The 24,810-nt window shown below is 43.6% G+C and overlaps 1 protein-coding gene across 1 annotated transcript; it reads right to left on the reverse strand.

The window, feature by feature from the left end:
- Window positions 1-19,587: 19,587 nt before the first annotated feature.
- On the reverse strand, window positions 19,588-21,558 carry LOC136515695 (uncharacterized). The gene has a single exon (XM_066509214.1). It carries the CDS (start codon window positions 21,556-21,558, stop codon window positions 19,588-19,590), a length of 1,971 nt encoding a protein of 656 aa, XP_066365311.1.
- Window positions 21,559-24,810: the final 3,252 nt, after the last annotated feature.

The following is a 24,810-nucleotide window of genomic DNA, read 5'->3' on the forward strand; positions in this document are numbered from 1 at the left end:
GGAAGATCTGTTTGGATATGATAGATATCGTATTCCTTGTAAATACTAACCATATAGCCGAATAGATCTAGACCTAAACTGACATGTTACCCTACCCTCCAGAGTATATAAGGCGGGTAGGGACCCCCCACAAATTTTTTTCATATTCAATACAATACACCAAAGACACAGGATATAGGGTATTACGTCGATCAGGTGGCCTAAACTTGTCTACATCGTTGTCTCTGCACTTGTGTCACCATTCAGTTCCTATCACGTGCACCTCCACCAATTTATCTACTACCATGGGTATACCCCTCGGTAGACTGCTGACTAGATTTCATCGACAGTGGTGCGCTAGGTAGGGGTGTGCATGCTGATTCCATGGCAGGCCAGATGGTCCGCTTCTTGAGCTCCAGATCCTTCCCGAGCTAGGATAGACCTTCACGGTCAAATATATGACCTAGGTCATTGGCGCCAACAGCATCAAGGAAATCATGGAGGCGGTGCAGAATCACCCTGCGCCGATCGTGCCAACATCTACAACGACATCTCGGATCCCAACACCTCGTCGCTGGGTAAGGAGATCCATCAGCAATGATGATCTGATCGCATCCATCGATCGGGTCACAGACCACTTAGTGGAATGTCAGCTCCTCATGGATTCGGTCTTAGATCAATCTAGAGTGAGCGACAAATTTCCCATACTCCAAGATCACCAAGCCGCTGCAACCGAGTGACCTGCTCAGCCACATCGTTCAAGGTGGCCAGATTCCGATCTGGTGATCATGGCAACTCGGGAAGGGCGTACCGTTCAACGCCGACCACTCTCCACCCCGACAGATAGCATGCCGAAGCCCTATTCTTTTAGGGTGGTGGGTGCAAGTCTAATCTGTTGGGGGCCTGCACCATCTTTTCGCCGACCACGCCAAGCGCAGCTAATGGTAAATATGGTGCAAATCCGAACAGATGTTTCATATGACATGCTCCATACAATCTTGAAGGAAAGCCCCGACCCACACTCCGAAGGCTCTACCAGCACCTGCCCACCTTTCCCTCTAGGCTTTGGGAGAGAGCTGTTCATGGTTAGCCATGATAGCATCGATATCGATGGAGAAACCAGTGTCCAGCGCCATGAGCGCAAAACTAGGAACGTTATTCGCCAGCGACTTCGCAATGAAGAAGCAGAAAACACCGTCCAAGCTATCGTAGGTGACTCGCTGCCTCTCGCTCATAATCTTCAACAAGAGTTCCTCATGGTGGACAACCAACAAGTGGAGCAGACGCTGAGTGCCAATCTGGCTATAGCCACCCATGAGTTGGCTAGACTCCCACCAACGCCAGAGATACTCAAGATTCAAGCGCTGCTTAAAGCAGCTTAGGTCCTAGTCAACGACATTCGGAACCCAGCCCTATCTTTTTTTATAGCGACCGCATGTAGTCATAACCCCTATGGTTCTCACCGTGATGGGGGGAGTCATTACCATAGCGGCCAGATCATCCAAGGGGGGTCTAGGGGCAATGTTGCCATCAATCCCTGATCACAAGGACCATGAAATCAGCGTGGCCAACCAGCTCATGACGCCAACCAGGAGGTTAATCAACCCCCTGCACAATGATGCCCATGAACGTATCAACACCAATCTCAATGCCCACAATAGCATCAAGCACAGTCATGCCTAGCAGCATCAGGTAGAGCTCCAACGCCGGTAGGAGTACGACGACCAACACAGCGACCCCGTCGGCCTCTGACCACTCCAAGCTATCGAGTTGACAGGACCTTGCCCCTTCGTAGTAAGGCTACGAGCTATATAGTGGCCCATAGGTTTCAAGATCTTTGAGGTCGATCCTTATGATGGTAAGGCTAACCCCGAGCAGTGGATGTAGCTCTACGAGATGGCCGTACGTGCAGCCAGAGGAAACACCGATGTGATGGCAAACTATTTGCCTGTCATGCTATCCCAATCAGCCAACAATTGGCTTATGGGCCTAAGAGAGGACTCCATCAAATCTTGGGATGATCTTAAGAAAGTCTTCATAAAAAATTATATGGCAAGGTGCCAACAGCCTAGCATGAAATATGATCCAGAAAAACTCCATCAGACCTTTGGGGAACCTCTATAAAGCTACATTATGCATTTCTTCAAAACAAGGAACACCGTTCCCAACATTGGGAACAATGAGGCCATCTTTGCTTTCATCAGAGGACTCCATCACCATCAGGAGCTGCGCTCCAAACTTTACCGCAAGAGGTCCTAGACCATCAGTGAACTCCTCAAGGTTGCAAACTCATATGTAGATTCTAAAGAAGCTGATCGGTAGTTCAAGGACGATGTTGCTCGTGCTTCCTGTTTGCATCTCCACCCACGTCATGATGTTGATAACCATGAAGAACGATGTTATGAAGATCGCGATAGGCATTATGATGATTGTGAATGACGGCATAATGATCATCCAGAGGGATCGAGGACTGCACAGCAACATCGCCGCCGACCAGAAAACTTCATCAACAATGTAGAGCAGCCACGCGCTAAGCGCAATTTTATTGCTGCCTACAAAAAGCTCTTTGACGGTCCATGCCCAATTCACAAGAACATCAAGCACACCATGCGGCAATGCTATGGCATGTCCAAAACTTTCCACGATGAACAACAAAAATAGCAGACGTGCAAGGATGATGAGTCCAATGATGGCAAAGAGGAGGAGCATCCTAAGAATGCACGACATGCTTTTCAAGATGCCAACAAGATGGTCGCCATTATCTTTGGAAGATGTGCCGCCTCCGAGAACAAACGCCAGTAGAAGCTCACCGCTTGGTAGGTCATGTCGATCACCAAGTACGACATGATCGCCGATCCTAAATATCTGGACTAGTCGGAGCATCCTATCACATTCAGTAGGGCCGACCAGTGGTCAGATATCCCATACCCTAGGTGTTTCCCACTCGAGCTGGATCCAACCAGCAACGTGCGGTTCAAGAAGGTCCTCATTGACGGCAGGAGTGCCCTCAACATCCTCTTCACTAGAGCCCCTCTTCACTGGAGCCCTAATTGAGTTAGGACTCATGAAGGACGATCTTGTTCCTGTTGGTTCTCAATTCTAGGGTATTGTACCTAGCAGAGCATACCAACCTTTGGGGTAGATCACCTTGCCAGTCTAGTTTGGCACCGCCAACCACTTCCACACTGAGTACGTGAACTTCTTTGTGCCAGACTTTGACACCGCCTACCATGCCATCCTTGGCCGACCAGCTCTCCCTAAGTTCATGGCCATGCCCCATTAAGTATATCTGGTGTTGAAGATTCCAATGGAGCAGGGCGTTCTCACCCTGTGCGCCAATGTCTCCACCGCCTATGACTGCGAAAGAGAAGGACTCACCATCGCTGAAGCAATGGACATCTTAGCCAGAATGGAGGCTTGCATCGCCGACTCCAAGAAGGTCCATACATCATCAAGGCTGTGACCCAACCAGGGTCATATAAGGCTCTGTGATCAAGACGGCGTTGACAACCCTAATTCCTGGCACATCAAACACCTTAGGCGGTTCTATCCTTGAGATGTTCTATAAAAGATATGTACCTTTTTATGTATATATGCATTTCAATAATTATTTTATCCATAATATTTTCTCCATTTGTTTTCCATAATTTTTCTGCAAATGACTTTTCTCCATGCTAAGCATCTTTAAGATGACGCATACTATTGCCATTCAAATCAGATTGCGCCCTCGCCTCAGTTAGACACGCTCAAGGGCTTCGCCTCCCGATGCAAATTGACTCTATCAGGCACCGATTATGCCATTTGCCTACGACTCCGCATAGCTGCTTGAGCCGCCGAGCTGCTCGAGCCACCAAGCCACCGAGCCACCCGAGCCACCAAGCGAGCTACTAAAGGAGCCACCTGAGTCGTAAGCAAGTCGTGCTGTGCCATGATGATGACCGCCACGAAGAACGGCGTTATAACGACCACGACCGCTGTAATGATGACAGGTCAGAAAGCTCGAGGGCCGGGCAATTTGATCGCCGCCGATCAGTCATGTTCTGATTTGTGTTATCCAGAAGCAGCCCTGTCCTCAACTTAGCACCTAAATGTGCACGATCAGTAGCGCTCTACGTCATGGGCGATCGGTAGCGGCTCCTCGATGATGCCTATGCTCCTAAGCGTGCACAAGAGCTAAGTTCTTTATGGTTCAATGGGCTTCAAAGCATACTAAATGGCTGGGCCGGTTTTCATCGGGTTATCTCTCCATGTTCTCTAATTTTGCCATGGTATAGTGCTAAGCACTCTCCATGTTCTCCAATTTCGCCATGGTATAGTGCTAAGCACTCTCCATGTTCTCCATGGCATAGTGCTAAGCACTCTCCAAATTTCATCACGGTCAAGTGCTAAGCACTCATCATGTTCTCCAAATTTTGCCATGGTATAGTGCTAAGCACTCTCCATGTTCTCCAATTTTGCCATGGTATATTGCTAAGCACTCTCATGTTCTCCATGTTCTCCATGGCATAGTGCTAGCACTCTCCAAATTTTGCCATGGTCAAGTGCTAAGCACTCTCCATGTTCTCCAAATTTCACCACGTTCTCCAAATTTCACCACGTTCTCCAAATTTCACCATGGTATAGTGCTAAGCACTCTCCACGTTCTCCAAATTTTGCCATGTTCTCCAATTTTGCCCCGGTATAGTGCTAAGCACTCTCCACATTCTCTCAAATTTGCCACGTTCTCCAATTTTGCCACGGTATAGTGCTATGCACTCTCCATGTTCTCCAATTTCACCATGGTATAGTGCTAAGCACTCTCCATGTTCTCCAATTTTGCTACAGCATAGTGCTAAGCCCTCTCCAAATTTCATCACGGTCAAGTACTAAGCACTCTCCAAATTTCACCATGGTCAAGTGCTAAGCACTCTCCAAATTTTGCCATGGTCAAGTGCTAAGCACTCTCCATGTTCTCCAATGATAAAGTGCTTAGCACTCTCCATTTTTTCTCCATTTTTAAGTGCTCAGCACTCTCCAAATTTTACTCCAATGTCCAGTGCTAAGCATGAGGATTTTGCCCTTTTTACTTGTTTCCTTACAAGATGCTGCTCTATCTTACAGCAGGCTCAGGGACTAAGTATGTACACTTCACCTAGCGGTGAGTGTACTATTTTTCCTCTTACTGGTCTTCAGCTAAGCTAGGGACTGGCTGTGTACTCGGCTAAGCTGGGACTCAGTTATTCTGACTAAGTGATCATTGTAATTTTTTGATCCTGACACCAAATGCATTCTTCACCTACTGTTAGGCTCAAGGACTACAAGGTATACATTGCACCTTGTGGCGCATGTATCAATACTAACATCCTCTTTGACTAAGTCATAGATGATGATCATCTGACTTCACCAACGAAGCCTAAGTGTGTACACTTCACCTAAGGTCGATGTCTCTGGCAAGCTCTGCCACTGCTTTCTCCACTGATCAACTGGTCAGACCGCTAGGTTCATGGACTTCGTTGCCAACTAGTTGGTTGGACTATTTGGCATTTACTTCTACTCAGCGCTCACTTCATCGCCGCCCAGTTGGTTGGGCTACTCGGTGCTCGATTCTTCGCCAACCAACTGGTCGGATTGTCCATCGTTTCATCATCAACCATGCTGGGGGCTCGCTAGCTAAGCTAGGGACTCCTCGGTGTTCGGATTCTTTGTGCAAGCATCGCCAGCTAAGCTGGGGACTCGTCAGCATTCGGCAGTGTTTGGATTCCTCATGCAAGAGTCACCAGCTAAGCTGGGGACTCCCTTGGCAGTCGGATCTTGCTATGTCTCATTGGTGTGCTATCAGCTTGCTCCATGCTGTTTGGATCAGGGTGCTGATCTTGGGCAGCACGTCTGGGTCTTGATACGCACATGTCAGATGACGTCAATAAGCTTTCAGATTTATTTTCTTTGACCCTGCTACAAGATTCATTCTTCATCTTCCAGTAGGATCAGGGACTAAGTGGCTACACTTCACCTGGCGGTGAATGTAGTGCTCTTTTCTTGATTTACCCTTCTTATTGACTAAATCATGAATGATTCCTCGCAAAAGGAGTCTAAGTGGCTACACTTCTCCTAAGGTGGAGAGTTTTCAAATTTTTATCTTGAGCCCCTTACATCCTTCTGGCAAGCCTTACTTGGCTAAGTTCGAGATCTGCGTACCAGTTAAACCAGTTGGCCGCTTAGTTCACCAGTTAAATTGGTCAGCTTCGACTTCCACCGCTCGGATCACCGGTTAAACTAATCGGCTTGACGTCAAACTGCTCGGACCTGCTCAAGACGGCGTTGCTCGGCGGATATAAGGCGCTCGGGAACTAGCTATGGGGGGTATAACCCTAGGTACCCACGATAATGAACATGGGCCGCACCACCAGGGGAGGTCTAGCCCATAAGATCAAGGCCTATGGTGCTTGTCTCTGGTCAGCGTGCACCGCAAGGCAATTAGAAGACATCTTGGCGATGAAGGAAGATCTGTTCGGATATGATAGATATTGTATTCCTTTTAAATACTAACCATATAGTCGAATAGATCTAGACCTAAACCGACTTGTAACCCTACCCTCTAGACTATATAAGGCGGATAGGGACCCCCTCTATTGTTTTTTATATTCAATATAATACACCAAAGACACAGGATGTAGGGTATTACGTCGATCAGACGACCTAAACCTGTCTAAATCGCTGTCTCTGCGCTTGTGTCACTATCCGGTTCCTATCATGTGCACCTCCACCGATTCATCTACTACCATGGGTATACCCCTCGATGGACTACCGACTAGATTTTGTCGACAGTGCACTATCTTGATGTGGTTGACTTGCTTCATTCTTTGATCAATGCTTGCATGAGAGAACTATTTGGAATACCACTTGAATTTCCATGACTAGCTCTCTTTTGGGTGTTGCTTGCTTTTCTTGATCAACCCTTTTGATTGCTTCAACTAAGCATCTCAAATGCTCCTTGGATCACCACTTCCATGTTAGCCTTCCAAGTACCATACTTGGTTTTACCTACACATAGGCGGTAACCCCCTACACTAGGGAGAAGTCACCTCTCTCCAAAAAACCATTCCAGATACTAACTTGAATTGACTTTGTTTGATTGATCCAAGTGATGGACTTAACTTGTTAAGTAACCATGAATCCTTCTTTAAATCCTTTTCTTTCTACTTGTTTAAGTCCTTTCCTTTCTACTAAATGATCTCCAACGATCACTAGAACTTAAACTTCATCTTTATCTTGAGCTTGGTCTTGATCTTCAATTTGAGTACCAAATATGTGCCAAATACACTCCACAATCAAATAGCCTTGTACTCTTTGCTTGTCATGCTTCTAGATCATTTCAAAACCAAACTTAAATACCTCAAACATTTATAAACATGATTCCAACTTGAGGACCTTTCAATCAAAGTGACTCTTAATCAATCCAATAAATATCACTTTTCTAGCAGATTCTGTACTCTTCAAAGAAAAATCTATATCTCCCAATGTACAGATCCAAATATCACAAAATTTGGTGAAGATGTGGCTCACTAAGTAATCTAGCAGCTATAAAAATTTGAGCTTCATTTTACTTCTAGATTGCTACCAGATTTCAATTCTTCCACCACTGCTACATGCTAAAAACTGCTGCACTATGGCTAACAAGATCCACTCCAAAACCGAATCATCTCTTATCCAATTCTCATGAAATTTGTACAGAATCTTATATAATAAGTCTAGAGCATGTACACCAATTTTTATGCCAATCCAATAATTCTTAATCACTCAAACATGGCTAAGATGACAGCTCACTCAAATTTTCAATATAGGACAGATTTCAATCACTTGAGCTATATTTCATCAAATGTGAATTAAACTTGAAACTATCTTGTTTGAATACTTTCACAAGACATATATCCATTCAATCCACTCACTAAATGTCATCTTATGAATTTATCTAACACAAATCATTCCAAACTTGATTACTAAGCATTTATCCAATCAATCATTTCATAGCAAGCAACATATGCATATTTATCCAATTCAACCAACTCATATGCACCTAAATGAAATGATCAATAACAGATATACCTTGGTTAGCTCATGATCATCTAATTAACAAGCTTCAACTCATATCATTGCAAGCCATCAAATATATCAATGAATCATCCACAACTTGAATATGACACTTGTATGTTGTAGCACATTTGGACTTCACTATCTTGTCATGGCATTGGGATAATAATCATCACTTGTCAATACTTGGCTCAATCACATGATTGACACAATGAATACCACTTGAACCAAGCCTCCAATACTCATGGTACCTACAATCAATCATCCACTTTTTGATTGTACCCAAAAAAGTTTGGGTCCTCTCAAGTTAGGAGCAACATACTTTGGCAATGCCTTAGTATGAGTAGTGGAACGTTTTGCAATTGCAACCAATGAGGTACCATTGCCATCCTTCCTAAACATAGTATTTGCATCAATTGAAATGGGCTTAGGAGAGTTACCTAGGGGACATAAATGACCCATGTGTCCCCTTTCCCGGCATGAGTAGCACTTTCTCTTTGATTGAGCCTTCTCTTCATTGCTCATGTTGTGCTTCCCATTGCCTTGCCTCTCATGAATTGCTTGATCCTTCTTCTCAAGCTTGGTAGGACACTTTGAGGCAAAGTATCCCATATCTTCACACTTGAAGCACTTGATGTGAGCATACACCTTCTTCTCATCTTTACACATGCTCATCATCTTGGCATCTTGAATTTACATTGGATACCTTGCCTTCCCACCCCCTTTTGTCTTCCTCCTCTTCTTCTTCATCAAGTCACCACGATTTTCATGGTTGATCTTAATTTGCGCTTGGGGTGTCTTCTCTTACTCATCTTGTAGCTTTGGTTGAGGCTCTTCTTATTGCTTCACTAATTGCTTGGTTGGGCACATTGAGGTAAGATGACCCCAAGTGTGTCACTTGAAGCACTTCACATGCTTGAGCCTCTCTTCTTCTTTCATCTTCTTGAGCTTCTCAATGTTTGGGCAACCATTTACAAGGTGTCCCATTTCATGACACCGGTAGCACATTGAGTGAGACAACTTCAATTGTAGTTGCTTCTTTATCTTCTATGCCCTTTTTCTTTCGCCCTTTGTCATCTTCCTTTTGAAGCCAAGGCCACTCTTGTCACTGAAGTTTCTTTGAGTCTTCAACATGTGCTCAAATGTGCTCAAAGGTGACTTTTGAGTTATAGCACCTCTCTAACTTGTTGCTCAATTTCTTCACTTCATTCTTGAGCTAATTGTTCTCCTTCAAAAGGTTAGTCTCACAAGACAAGGAAGTAGAACAAGCATCTATATGTGAAGAGCATGGCATTTCTAATAAATCATCACAAGAGGTGGATACATGCTTCTTTCCTACATCACAAGAGTTAGTCACATGTTGCAATTGATCACTTGACTTATGTGATGAGCTCTCATTCTTTTTAATTTTCTTTGAAAATACCTTAATGAGAGAAGCATGCTGTTCCAATAATTCTTCATGAGATGCAAGTAGTGTCTCATGATTCAATTTTAGCTCACCATGTGAAGATTTAAGAACATCAAGTAAGTGCTTATGTTCTTCACATGAGTTCTTTAGAAAGGAGTTTTCTTTTTCTAATTTCAATGTTTTAGTTTTCTCATTTTCTAAAGACATGGTCATGCTAGCAAGTCTACTAACAAGCTCATCATATGAATCAACATGATCAACCACATTAGCATTTTGTACCTTTGTCTCACCTTGTGACATGAAGCAATGTGGTGATGGAGAGCTTGTAGAAGCATCACTCTCATAGCCCGAGCATGAACCATCATCATCACCATCAAGTGTGCATGGGGTAGCATCATCATTTGCATCACTTATGACATCATCATCAATCTTGTCAAGTGATCTAGTGGTATGGTCAACATCATCAACACTTGACCATGAGGTGGAGCAATCTTCCACAATCACCAAATCGTGGTCATGCTCAACACACTCATGCACCTTCTCCTTGTGATCATCATCATCATCATCGGAGGCCGCCCCATATTTTTCATTGAGATAAATCCAAATCTCATGGCGGACTTCATGTCCATGATCTCACCAAATATGTTATCTTTCATAGATTGATAGAAAATGTTAGTAGCTTGGCAATCGAGATGTAGGCATTTCTTTTGCGCTTGAGTTGCATTCTTTCTATCAATCGCATGAGAAAAGCCCACATCTACGATCCACCACATTTGAGGGCAAATAAACTTAAAATTGCAAGTCATCCAATTTTTCCACCATGTAAAGTGTGTGCCATAAAAAATGTGTGGACACTCAACATCTAGCCCATAAGTCGCCATCCTCTCGAGTCGGTGAAGACCACAAATGAGAGACCTTGCTTCGATACTACTAGTAGGGTCGAGATGGCGGACTAGAGGGGGGTGAATAGTACTTTCTAAAATTTAATCGCCTCGGCTAACAAATGCAGAATTAAATCTATCAGTCTAGCCAAGACTACACCCCTCTATCTAAGTTCACAAGCACCTTATAAAAGATCCTAAAGAGGCAACAAAGGTGCCGGGCTAGCTAGTGCTCTCCTATCCAATTCTAGCTTGCAAGGTCACACAAACCTTTGCAACTAGTACTTCAAGCAAACCGTGGAGCACCTACACAACTAGTGAAGCAAAAGCACAAAGCCACCTAAGCTCACTAGCAATGCTCAATAACAAGGCTACATAAGCCAAATTATAGAGCGCAAATTACTTAGCTACACAAACTAATCAATGTGACTAACAAGGTTACTAGAACCAAATTAGCCACGCAAGGGAGCTACTTCTATGCTACACAAGCAAGAAGGCAACTAGCAAGCTACTAAAGCTAAACTAGTCATAAGAACAACTACACAAGCACAATGTAAATGAAAGTAATACAAGCTTGTGTTTCACGGAATGTAAACCACCGAGAAGATGACGAAGACAATATTGACACGATGATTTTCTTCCAAGGTTCACTTGGTTGCCACCAAGCTACGTCCCCATTGTGTCGACCGCTCACTTGGTAGTTAGGCGGCTAATTGGCATCACCTGCCAAGCCCGCACATTGGGCACTGCAAGAACCTTCCCCAAAAGTGAGGGTAGCTTAATGACACGCTCAACTAGAGTTGCTCTTCGCGATCCCCACGGGGTGAGCAGAATCCCCCTCACAAATCCTCCTTCGGAGCACCGCACAATCTTGTTGTGTGCTTCAATGGAGTCACAAGCCACCAAGCCATCTAGAAGTGGCAACCTCCAAGAGTAACAAGCACCACCGGCTTACAACACGATCACCTAGTTCCACTCGATGAAACCTCACGATGCAATCGCACTAGACTCGCTCACTCACTCAATCAGATGAACACTATCAAGCAAGAGTGAGTTAGTGGGCTCCCAAGCACCACCACATAAGACACCAAGGCTCTAGTGTGCTCAGCAACCGGCCAAAGGCCGGCCAACAATTCTATTTATAGCCCCATGGGCTAAACTGTAACACCCTAGGTGTTAGCCTTGCATAAAATTTACAAAAAAGGTTCACTTCTGAGACGATTCATTTTTGTCAAAGTACATGCAAATAACATCATCAAAACATATCTGTGACGAACTTATGATGAAATTCTGATCGTCATCTTTGTAGCGTCACATTTGTTGCACGGTGACGCTTTAGTGTTTTTCGTCACAGATAGAGTTACATCCATGATGCTTTCCCCTCCGTCACTGATCTTTTTTAGCAGGTGTTCTAGTGGACACGTGTATGATGGAGATGTGTACACGTGTATGATGAGGATGTCGACACGTGTTTGACGAGGAGGTTGACACGTGTACTATTTGTAGGTTGACACGTGGCGCTCTCATGCTCGTTTACGTGGCAGCATGTAAGATGACATGGCAAGATGTTGGAGATGACGTGGCAGCAAGTTAGAGATGACGTGGTGACTGTTACTTAGTGACGTTTGTTTTCGTCATAGTACAGATTTGACGAATTCGATATAATTCATAGGCAGTACCATTATTGTCAGGCCTGAGCACTGATCCCATACACATGCAGCACAAGTTTATTCATCAAGCACCAACATAGTTTCATACAACCCAAATTTGTGTTCAAATACAACCAGAGTTCCCTAACATGGGAAACAAGTTCACACACATCCAACAGACCAAGTTCCAAAGCAAAGGTACCAAACCATAGATAAGTTCACAGGCAACATAACTGATAGACCAAGTTTAGTAACTTATTATGAGGACCAACAGCACCACCACTCCACTGCTCAGCAGCACTCCATGGCACTCCAAGGAACCCGAGCTGCACAGGAGCAAGCTAAGTAGCTCGATTACCTAAGTTGAGGTTCAAGATGCGCTGAAGTAACAGATCATTAGCTTCTTGTTTCTTGTTGAACTCCTCCATCTCTTGCTGGGCCTTGCGCACTTCTTCTTGGGCCTTGGCCATTGATTCTTTTGTTTCTTCAGCTTTCTTCTTCAGGTAGTCCAATTCTTCTTGAAGTAGATCAACCCGTTGCTTTTTGGCCTACACCTGTTCTCTTAGTTGTGCTTCTCTTGCAGCTGATGCAGTAGATTTTCTTACTGGTGTTTCAATAACAGCATTCTTGAGGAATGTAGAGGCTGCACTGGTTTGTGAGAGAACCTTGGAGACAATCTCAGTACTAGATCTTGGTGTTTCTAAATCTTGAGCAGGCTAGGCCAACATATTTTCCATGACAGCCTACAGCAAACAGGTGGAAAAAGGATAAGATAACTATGGAGTCCATTTCACAAGAAGACATGAAAATCATCACAAACATATTGATGTATATATGTTTAAGTACATGAACACAGTTAACAATAACTTCACATGGCACATCAGAGATGAATATCCTATCCATTTCACAACAACAATAGGACCATGCACAGAAAACATATGACTTCACATATATGTGTATACATATGAACATTTAGTCTATGTACTAATCCATCCAACAATTATATAGGAACAACTTTCGATTTGACAGGCATAGACCATGCACAAAGAACATATGATTGCATATATAGGTGTAAACTTATGAACATCTTGTCTATGTACAAATCCCATCCAGCAAGCACATAGGTAAAATTTTCCATTTCATAAGCATAGATAGAACCATCCACACACAACATTTAAGCATATGAACATCCTTCCATGTACTAATTCCATCCAATAGCAACTGTACATGAGCAAAAATTGACATATATACCCTATCCATCAATCACATATGCAGGTACTTACAACTGTTTCTTTGACCTCTTCGCTCATGCCCTTCTTCTTGCTGGTATGGCATTCCTTGAACATCTCCACTGCATCCACTTCTCTATCCTTGGTTTTCTCCCTCTGTATTAATTTTAAGCGTGAAATGCAGGAAAATTAGCTTTTGTATCTAGACTAATTTATAAAAAATAGATATGCATGTTTTCATAAGATACAATGTATTGAACCAGAGTTGTAGCACTTACATATGCATACAAATGTGAGATGTAGCTGTGAGATCCCGTCGCTTGATGGTGCCTGACCTTAGCATGGTTTTTCTTGTTTTTCTCAGCCGTTTCCTATAAGGCAAACATGTAAGTTTCAGACACAGAGATGAAACAATAGAGTTTGTTGTTTGGACCATCATCGTACCTTTGCTTTTGCACTGGACCACAACTTCACGAGTTCAAGCCACTGCTCATCAGTAAGATTAGCAATAGGGGAAGTTGTTCTGACTTCATTAGCTGGTATACCATTGAAGTACTTCTTCTTCAACAAATATCTACTCTGGCATACAACACTTTGGAGCATATTGTTGCAGGCTTTCACTGTTGGCTCATGCTTGTCATCAACTACCAACCTAACCTGCAGAAGTCAATCACCCATTAGATTTAGGTATTAGCATTTGATATAGCAACTTATATGAAGTACCAAATACATATGCAAGGTATCAAATTACTTACAGACAACTTGCCCATGAATTCTTTCAATTGGCTTTCATCATTCTTGTAGTGTTTCTAGTGAGTTAGAATGGGCATGTTCTTCCTAGTGATAAGGCCAGCCTCACAAGCTAGCTTAGCAGCTTGTACAGGCTTCTCTGGCCTCCTCTTGACTTCAGCAATTTCAATTGGCAACCTTCTTCCCATAGATTGTGTCATATTGTCAAGCAATTTGCCTTTTGTTGGTGGCCTTGGTTTTCTTGGAGCACGTTGTTTACCTACATTGTTGGCACTTATAGAATTAGAGTAGTCCAAGTAGTAAAGCAAAGAATGTGAGGAAGCTGGTCTGTTACTTGCCTTGAGGAACAATCTCTAACTCTTCTGAGGCCTCAGCTTCATTTGATTGTGCATTTATTGGGTCATCAAAAGCAGACTAGTCCAGAGCAGGTTCTTCTTCATCTTGTCCCCCAGTGGCTGCGGCATTCTTCTCTAGTGGTAGCTCCTCAGCCACAACTGCTGGGTGGTTGGTGGTGTACTTCTTTCCAGACCTTGCTGCAACTCTAGGAGTTGTCTCACTCACTGCGGCTGCCCTCACTCTTTTCGTGCCACCTAGAGCCATCTTGGCCTTCTTCTTCGATCCTGAAGCCCACTTGTTGCTGCTGTCAGATTCCTAATATAGAAGGGTAAACAAATCTATTATTAGAACCTGCATGAAAATAAGTCTCACAAAATACAACGAACAACATAATGTAAAGACACCCCACCAAGACACTTTCATCTTCTTCTTCCTGGCCCTCTTCAGCTCCAGGAAGATATTCGAATGAATCTGACCCCTCCCCATGAACTTTCTTGTTTCTTTGCTTGCCCAGATTTAGAGAACTTTCTTTTCAATGCTATTTTGAAGAGAAGAAGCCAAGGTACAGAGACCCAATGCTTCCATCTTCTTCTTGTTCTCCGCGACTTGCAAATCCCGTAGCTTTTCATAGTACCCTATTTTAAACAGATTTTAGTCAAATTGATCCCTAGACTATAAACCTAAACCCTAACCCTAACCCTAACCCATAAACCGTAGAACCCTAGACCCTACCTAGTCAACTAGAAGAACCTAGGCTTGGGGGCATTCGAAAGTACCTAGGCTTGGGGGGCTGAGGCATTTTACGGGCCGTTTAGGCATTGTTGAAGGCGAGTGTCTCCGCCAGAGTGGATGCCGTGGTCGTCGTTGTGGTGTCTCTGGTGATGTAGTCGTACGGCTCCTCCGTCATGGCTCCATCGATTGTCCCTCTTGCGGCGGAGTGGATCTAAGAGCGGCGACGGCGGCGTGGATCTGAGAGCGGTGATGGCGGCGTGGATCTGAGAGTGGCGATGGTGGCGTGGAGCTGAGAGCGGCGATGGCGGCGTGGAGCTAAGAGCAGCGATGGCGGCGGCGGCGGCGGAGTGGATCTGAGAGCCGCGACGGCGGCGGCGGAGTGGATCTAGGGGACTAGCGATGGAGTGGATCTAGGGGATCGGCGGTGGAGTGGATCTACGTGGGCGGCGATAGAGTGGATGTGAGGGCAGTGGCGGCGGTGGAGTGGAGTTGAGGGCAGTGGCGGCGGCGGAGTGAAATGAGGCATATATAGCCTGTAGCGAAGTTACTATCTTGTCCCTACTGTAGTGAATGAGGAGGAGTGATGGTTGAGGGTAGTACATGATTTTCACAGTGACGCCCAAATTTTTGGCGAGGGATGCGCGTCGACGGCCAAAACTAAGATGAGGAGGCGGGAGGTGGATTTGTTTTTTTTTTGTTTTTTCTTCTCAAAACAAAATGGTTCTTTTCTGTAGCTTTTATGGACTAAAATGATATTTGTTTCTATAAATTTGACATCATATTTCCATTGTTTGTGATGATGGTTTATAGTACTATATAGTAATCCACAATGGTAAACGTTTTATTACTTGTCACCTTCTTTGATACATCACAAGTACGAATTATATAATCATCAAAGATGATAATTGTGTGAAGGATGAAAACAAGCTTTGATTAACAAAGTAAATGTGTAAGATGATAACAGTGTGCGCTCAAATTATAGGGAGATATACATGTGGCCTTACTTTGTGTGCATTATACATATAGGGAGATATACATGTGGCCTTACTTTGTGTGCATTATACATATATAATCCATAATGTGTGCATGAATGAATTTTAACACTTCATAAGATCCTAGCAACACACATACATATAAGAACTTAGTATGTAAAGTTTGTGCTTGGTTCACTTGATAAGATCATATACATCTATGTGCTTGGTTATAACTTCATAAGATCTTATATATATGATCCCTTCTTACCATAAGCTATGCACTTCTCAAACTATGCACTACATAAGATCATATACATTCTTTGTTATAGCAAGACACATAGGTATGCACTACATTAGATGACATAGCTAGTTTGGTTACATATACATTAGATGACATAGCTAGCTTGGTTACTTCACTCATAACACTTGCATACAAGCTTGCTATACACTTATACACTTGAAATACATGGTACGATGAAGATTATTGTAAGAGGTCTACAAAAGTTGTTCATTAATGTACCACATAACATTTCATTCAAAATTCACTTGAAATTTGCTTAAAAATCAACTGAAATCATGGGTTTGACCACCATTTGACCATCATGGACCCACCCGTCAGCCTGACTCCCAAGCTGAACCGAGTCCAGCCAGCTTCAGAGCTAACCTGGTGGGCCTATCCTGTCAGTCTTAGAAGGCAATGGTCTAAAATTTCCCCCTTCCCCCAAATCCTCGCCCACCCGCACCCCAAACCCCCCACCGTCGGCCGCCAGCCACCACCCACCGCCGTGCACCCACTCCACCGGTGAGCCCCCGCCCCCACGCTTGCAATACAGTAGGTATCCTCCACCGCTGCACCCACTCCACCAGCCAAGACCCGCCGCAACGCAGCTGCTCGACAGGCCACCGAGCGCCGCCGCCCCGCGTTTCCCGATTAGGGTTAGAGCTCCATGGCAGCCGAATCAAGCTCATCGAGGAGCTCCATGGAGCGCTATGGGGTTCGGTCCCCCAACTCCTCCCCAATTCCCTATCGCCACCTGCCATACTCATACAGTCTGGATATCAACTGCGAGTGCGGTCATAAGAGTCCCTGGTGGATCTCATGGAGTGATGGGAATCCAGGAAGGAGGTACCATTGCTGCTACAAATATCAGGTGAGTTCAATTTACATCCTCCCCAATTGTTAAGATGGGTTGATTTGAATTGTAGAAACTGTCTACCTAAAAAACTGCAAATTGGTTGTGGATGCAAGGATGGTGGATGCACTTTTTGGGAGTGGTTGGATCCGAAGCCAACAGATCATCAGATTGAAATCCTTGTTGATTTGCGAGATGCAGTTAAGGCCCTGCGTACCAAGAACCAGACTCTGGAGGTGGAGAATAGTGAACTGAGTTATTTGCTTGATGAAGCACAGGCCAAGATTGCCCAACTGGTGACGGAGAATGAGAAGGCACTGTACTTGCCAGGGATCAGGAAGCCAAGATTGCTGAACTGGTGAAGGAGAAGGAGAAGGCTAGTGTTCTTGCCAAGGATCAAGAGGCCAAGGAGGTGCAGGGAAAGCTGGTGTTCAGTAAAGTTGGCAAGGCCTGTTGTCGTGCAGTGATTTTTCTTGTCGTGTGTTTGGCACTTCTGGTGGCCATGTTTAGTAAAGGTCCTGAGACCATGAAACCACAGCTGCTGTGAAATAGCTGTGTCAATGTATGAACTAGTTTAGTCAATGTATGAGTTGTTCAATGCATGAATTTATAGCATGCTGTTGCATGACTGCTGAAAATGGCCACAAGTTGAGAATGAGTGCCTGATAGCAAGCTATTGCATGACTGCTAAAAATGGACATAAATTAAGAAGTGCTTGATAGCATGCTGTTACAAATGTGTTATACATGACTGTTACAATTCCAGAACATCAATATCCAAAAAAGGCAGTGTCAAGCCAACAAAAGAGTCACTGTTACAAATGTTCACTAAAATGAAGCTATAAATACAAGAAAATGAAGCTAATCATCATCATTACATTCCATGGGATCCCTGTTATTTTCACTAAAATACTCCAATATAGTGTCATCTTCACAATCTTCAGAGTCACTGTCTGCATCTAGGTCTTCTTCCCTTCTACTGATAAGATCTTGTAAGTTACCAGCAATAGAAGATTTCTCTCCATGTACATGTTGGTACACTGGTGCAGGCTCATCTAATCCATCATCATCATCATCAGCTTGCACCAAAAGCTCATTATCAGAACCAGCTTCATCTTGGTGAACAGCGCTCAATTCTGCTTCAGTGACATCATACATACTCCTATGCTCAAATTTCTAGACAACACGCCAATTTTCACCAAACTGTGTGTTTGGCACATAGAAGACCTTTTTTGATTGAGTTGATAATATAAATGGGTCTAACTTGTACCAAAACCTCTCCACATTGATGGATCTAAAAAGGCCATCATCTCTAACAGCTCTTCCTTTGCCATCTTGACTGAACCACTCACACCAAAAAAGTACCATAGTTCGAATGGATTCCAAATTGGAGTTGTAGCTCAACTCAACAATCTCTTTGAGCTGGCCATAAAATTCAGTCGGCACACTGTTATGTGTTCCATCTACCAGCACACCACTATTTTGTGTCTGCCTTTGTCTTTCACGGTCGATAGTGTTGTATTGAACACCATTGACACTGCATAATGCCCATAACTTCACTCTAAGGCAAGGAGGACATGATATTGCATATAGGCCTTCACTAACATCTTCATGATTATCCATCCATAGCATCTTGATCTAATAAGACCACCAAACAAGTTAAAATTTGAAAATATGAAAAAAAACTTGCTGCACACAAAATAAATATGAAACCACTTACATGATTCCTAAACCAAGCAGGAAATTCCTTTTCCAACCTATTCTCAACATCATGGCCACCTTCTTCCTCTAACTGTTGTCTAAACTTGCTGCACTCACAGTTTGCAATATGTATTGGTCACCCATGTTTAGCATTGTTGTTTACTAGCACACACAATTTAGGAAAGTAGCACTCACCTTAAATATGGCTCTACCTCATCACAGTTGTTTAGCACATACCAACAAATCTCGTCAAATTCTTTGTCATCAAGATATGTCTGCCTGTGTGCTCCCAAGAGTTTAACACCATGCTGGAAGATAGAGAGGTCACTATCTGAAACTCCCTGATCCCATTTGTCATCATCCCTATTAAATCTAGTGACAACATCATCCATGTACCTTGAGCAAAAGGTCAAGGCCTCATTAGCTATGTATGCCTCAGCGATGGATCCTTCAGGTCTAGCCCTATTCCTCACATACCCCTTCAAAGTGCCCATTTGGCATTCTATCGGGTACATCCATCCATATTGAACAGGACCTCTTAGGAGTGCTTCATCAGGAAGGTGGATAGCCAAGTGGACCATCACATCAAAAAAGGCAGGAGGAAAAATTTTCTCTAGCTTGCATAGTATCACAGGGATTTCTGCCTTTAGACGTTTGATCACATCAACCTTTTGTTTCCTACTGCAAAGCTCTTGGAAAAATTTACCCAACTCTCCAACTGCTTCATATATGTCCTTATGCACTAGTCCTCAGAGACCAACAGGTAAAATTCTTTGGAGCAGTATGTGACAATCATGGGTTTTGAGGCCCTGCACCTTGGAACCATCTGCACTAATGCATCTTGTCAGGTTGGAAGCGTATCCATATGGAAACCAAATACTTTTTAGAAATCCACAAAATGCAGCCCTTTCTTCTTTTTCCATGGCATACCATGCTGCTAGCATGGAAATTGAATTCCCACCGTCTTCTTCTAAATGCAGTTCAGGTCGTATGCCCATATCCTGCAAATCAAGCCTTGCATTAACTGTATCCTTATTCTTGCCCTCAAGACGGAGTATTATGCCTAGAAGGGCATCACATATATTCTTCTCTATATGCATCACATCAAGATTGTGTGGCAGCTTCAAGTGTTTCCAATAAGGTAGTTCCCATAGAGCTGACTTTCGGCTAAACAATTTTGGCTCCTTGTCCTTCTGTCCACGCTTCCTTTTCTTGCTACCATCATGCTTACCAGAACACACATCTTTTACCTTCTCTAGACACTCCAATGTCTCATCCATACTCAGCATTTGTGGCTCAACCCAGTTTTCTCGGTGTCCATCAAAGGCCAAGCTTCTTCGCCACTTGTGATTTTTTGGAAGGTAGCGACGGTGTCTAATGTAACAAATCTTTTTCCTAAGACTCCTTGACAATGGATCTCTATTGCAATAAATGCATGCATAGTAGCCTTTGGTAATTCGCCCTAACAATACACCCAAAGCTGGATAGTCATGGATGCCCCATAGTACTGCAGCACGAAGGTCAAACTTTTCGCCAGTGAATGCATCATAAGTGCTGACACCCTCCCAGAGTTTTAACAAATCCTCAATGAGTGGTTGTAAGAATATGTCAAAGTCCTTGCCTGGAGACTTTGGTCCTGGGATGAGCAATGACATGTAGCAGTTGGATGCATCGGTGCATGACCATGGAGGAAGATTGTATACCCTTACAAGTATAGGCCACATGCTATAAGTTGTGTTCATGTTCCCGAAAGGATTGAAGCCATCTGTAGCTAAACCAAGCCTTAGGTTTCTTGCATCTTCAGCAAAGCTTGGATACACCTCATGAAAGTCTTTCCAGGCTTCGCCATCAGCTGGATGGCTCATTTCATTGTACATAGGAACCCGCTTATCCTTGTGCCACCGGGTCTCCTTAGATGTTGATTTCTTTGCAAACATCCTCTTCAGCCTAGGTATAAGAGGAAAATATCTCAAAATCTTCTTAGGAATCCTTTTGGCACCATCTGCATCTACCCACCTAGATTTCTTGCATTTTGGACAGTTGTTCGCTTTGGCAAGATCCTTCTGAAACAACACACAATTATTGTCACAGACATGGATTAACTCATAACCAAGACCCAATTCTTTGAGATACCTCTTTGCTTTGTCATATGAATCTAGAAGACCACAGTTAGGGAATGACCCTGACAATAACTTCAATATCACACTTAATGCTGTGTTGCTGATCCTATAGAAGGACTTGATATGTAGTAGTCTCACTAGAAAAGAGAACCTAGACTGAACAAAACCTAGGCAAAGAGCATGTTTTGCATCTTCAAGTACTTTCGCAAACATAGGCTGTTCTCCATCTTCTTGTACAGCTACGTACAAGTCAGCTAGCATCTCTGACGTACCGTGATCATCCTCATTGTCAGGCTCATCCACATGCAGCACATCAACAAGATCATCAGGTTCATTTGCATCCTCTGCATGTTCCATAATCTCAGCATCAAAAGCTTCTCCATGGTGTACCCACCTAGTGTATGTAGCTGACCATCCATAGAGATACACATGGTCATACACTTCCTTCTGACTCCATGAAGATTGATTCAGACAATTGCGACATGGGCAAGGTATAGCATCATCCGCATTGTATCTACCTTGAACATAAGCCATAAACTGATCAATGCCATCATTGAATTGATCACTGAACCGAGCAGCACGAATCCATGTTATGTCCATCTAATAAAAATGTAACAATTACCTCTAATTAGCCATGTCTAAACAGCTACCGAATCCATTGAATTGCAAGCTTTGGGAGAGGACAATACCTCAGGTACACTAGAGCAGAGAAGCCATAGCAGCAGGTACACTAGAGCAGGCAGCAGCAGTAGTAGCAGGTATGCCGGAGCCGAGAAGCCACAGTGGCTGTCGGCCGAAGGAGCTGCCTGCCAAACCAGCTACGCCGTAGCAGCTGCTCGCCAGAGCAGCGTGCTACGCCACTGTAGCAGCTGCCCGCCGGTGCATCCCATAGTAGATGACCACCGGAGCAGCAAGGCCAGTAGAGTAGTCCGCTAGAGCTACCCACCGGAGTGGCTCACCATAGATGGCTGGCGCAGAGGGCCATCGCCGGAGCACCTCCTCCTGCCCCACTCAGATGACCACCGGAGCTGCTAGGCCGATAGATCTGCTCGCCATAGCTACCCACTAGAGAGGCTCGCCGTAGATGGTCGGTGTAGAGGTCCACCGCCGGAGCACCTCCTCCCACCCCGCTGATTCGATTTGTATCCACCTCCGCAACACGATTGGATTGGGTTTGGGTCATATGAAAGATCTGATAGTCAATAATAAAATAAGTTCCCACACTTTACCATGAACGAAATTGTGCTCTGATGGTAAGGTAACTAGACTCTAAGTCGGCAGGTGCTGGGTTCGATCCCCATGCGTCGCACATTTTTTTTCAAATTTGTCTTTTATGACAAAAATAAACACCTGATAGGTGGGACCACAACTGCCAAAATATTAGGTTTTTTAAAATTCCACATTTAAGACGAAAATGTATATCTGACATGTGGGACCACAACGGTGAAACTATTGACTATCACTTCTATGACGAAGCTCAGAACCCTTCTATGACGGTAATTCCAAATTTGTCACAGAGGAACAAATGGGCTGACGGCCAAACCAAGCATCCATGACATTCTACATAATTTTGTCATTAATGAACCATATTTAGTGACTGAAATTGAATTTGTCATTCCCAAAACATCACAGATGAAAGGATTTCTAGTAGTGAAATGACTTGCATTGCATGAGCATGAGCATCAAACATTCATATATAAGCTTTCACAATTGAAACATGTGATTGAAACACATAAAACATGCTTGTTATTTTATGTTTCCTGGTATATATGCATATGATCATGAGTGAATACATATAAATGGTTGATGTTAGTCACTAAAACATATTAGCTACACTTAGGATGACTAGTGAAACAATGTTCATGAATATCACTTTGCATCATCATGTACTTAAGTGATGCTATACATGTTGACCTGGATAGCTTTATGTGTAACTAATGTATGAAATGATTGTGTGACCTTATAAATAGCTTAAACATGTTTAAAGTGTCATTATGAACAACTTTGGTATTCATGGCTAGGGCTAAATTGGTCACTAAGTCATAGTTCAAGTACAAGTCATCATTTGAATGTAATAGGTTTGACCAAGTTTGAACTATGTCATAGAGACTTTGCATGTATGTGGTCACTAACGCAAAGTGGTAGTATTTGATGAGAGGAACAACTTTTATTTTTGGGTCATAGGCTAGTTTAGCTCCTAACATACTTAAAAATTGCTCATAAGAATCAGCATTTCATTGATTTCAGCACTTAGGAAATTTTCTCTAAGTCTTGCGTGCTTGCAGTTTGATGGTCACTACTTTGAGTTGATTTTTCTCTCTATCCATTGCAAATTAGACCTTGATTTCTAAAGGAGTTTTGTAGCTGGTACTTAGGGCTACGAGTTCTGTTTAGATTATTTGCACTATGGAGCTATGGTTTAGCAGTTTGATCACCTTGTAATCGCGTCGTTAGGCTTGGTTCGGGGCTCTGATGGCCAACTCGTTCGGTCTTTAGTGGCCGACCGACAACAGAGCATGGCCGCCGTGTGGTGGAAGTGAAGCCGCGTGTCACCGCTGGTCTGAGCAGCCAGGCCACGTTGAGCCACAGCGTGCCTTCAACATCCCCAGCACTCGCCCGCTCCATCCCCGAGCTCTCATTTCGCTCTCTGCCTCTTCTTTCGCCCACCCGTAGCACCCGCAGCAGCGGACAGTGCCGCCATCACCATTGCCGGCCACCCCGCTCGCCTTGCGCCGTGTCATGTCGCTTCTTCGCCACCGCAGCAGTGTCGTTGCCACCTCCACCGCATCACCACGCCACCTCCGCCGAGCATTGCGCCACCTCCGCCGAGCATTGCGCCACCTCCACCGAGCATCGCAGCCACTCCACCATCATCCCAGAGTCTCGCTGCGCCAACATTTGCTTACTAATCGCGCCCGGTAAGTCATTGTGGCCGCACTGCCTCCGACCGCCTTTCACCGAAGCGGTTGGTGCTCTAGAACCGCCGTCGTGTGTAGCGCCGTCGCCGGAGAGGGTCGCCGTCGGTGAACTCCGGTTGTCCCACGCCGCGCTCTATTTTGCCGTAGCTGACGTGTGGGATCGACTGAACCGAGGGCTCCAGCTGTCGGTGACTCGATGGAGAAAGCTAGTTCATTTGTTTTCAGATTTGATGCAAACTTTAAAAAATGATAAGTAGAGTTGTAGAGATCCAAATCTTGTGAACCAAATTTTGTAGTGTTTCTTAGGAAGTGTAGTATTTTATGAAAATATGAAATGTGCTTTTTTGGTATTTTTATGGTGATTTAAATATAGTTAAATGAGTGCTTTTTGTATGTTTACCATTTTGTAAATTAGATATCTTGAGCTAGAAAAATGATAAAAATGTGATTCCAATTTTGTGGGTTTTGTATTGATGTGCTCTAGCTAGGAAAAATATAGAACCTGTTGCTTGACACTTTTCTATAGGGTTTTCTATTTCCACTAAAATAACCCTTGCTAGCTTGTCATTTTTGCATAGGATGTTATACATGTGCAAATGGTATAAAACTTTTACAGTAGTCTATTGGTAGCACTAGTAAGCCACTATAAATTTTTGAGAATTTATGATGCACCTTTAGTATATGTTTATTATTTACCCTTATTATTTAATTAAATTAATAAAGCCATTTAAATAATTAGATTGTGATTAAGCATGATGTTTTCTATGGTTCTTATGATGCATAGTAACTATTGATGTTAATGGTAAGGCTTACAAGCCATTGATGGTGTACAAATAACTAATTATCGCTTTATCATTCAAATACAAGACTACATGTATAGTTTTGATTGTGTGGATGGTTTCATATGGATAATGGTCTCTGCTGTAAAACTTGT

Source organism: Miscanthus floridulus, chromosome 17 (assembly GCF_019320115.1).
Source record: "Miscanthus floridulus cultivar M001 chromosome 17, ASM1932011v1, whole genome shotgun sequence".
Classification (NCBI taxonomy): Eukaryota; Viridiplantae; Streptophyta; class Magnoliopsida; order Poales; family Poaceae; genus Miscanthus; species Miscanthus floridulus.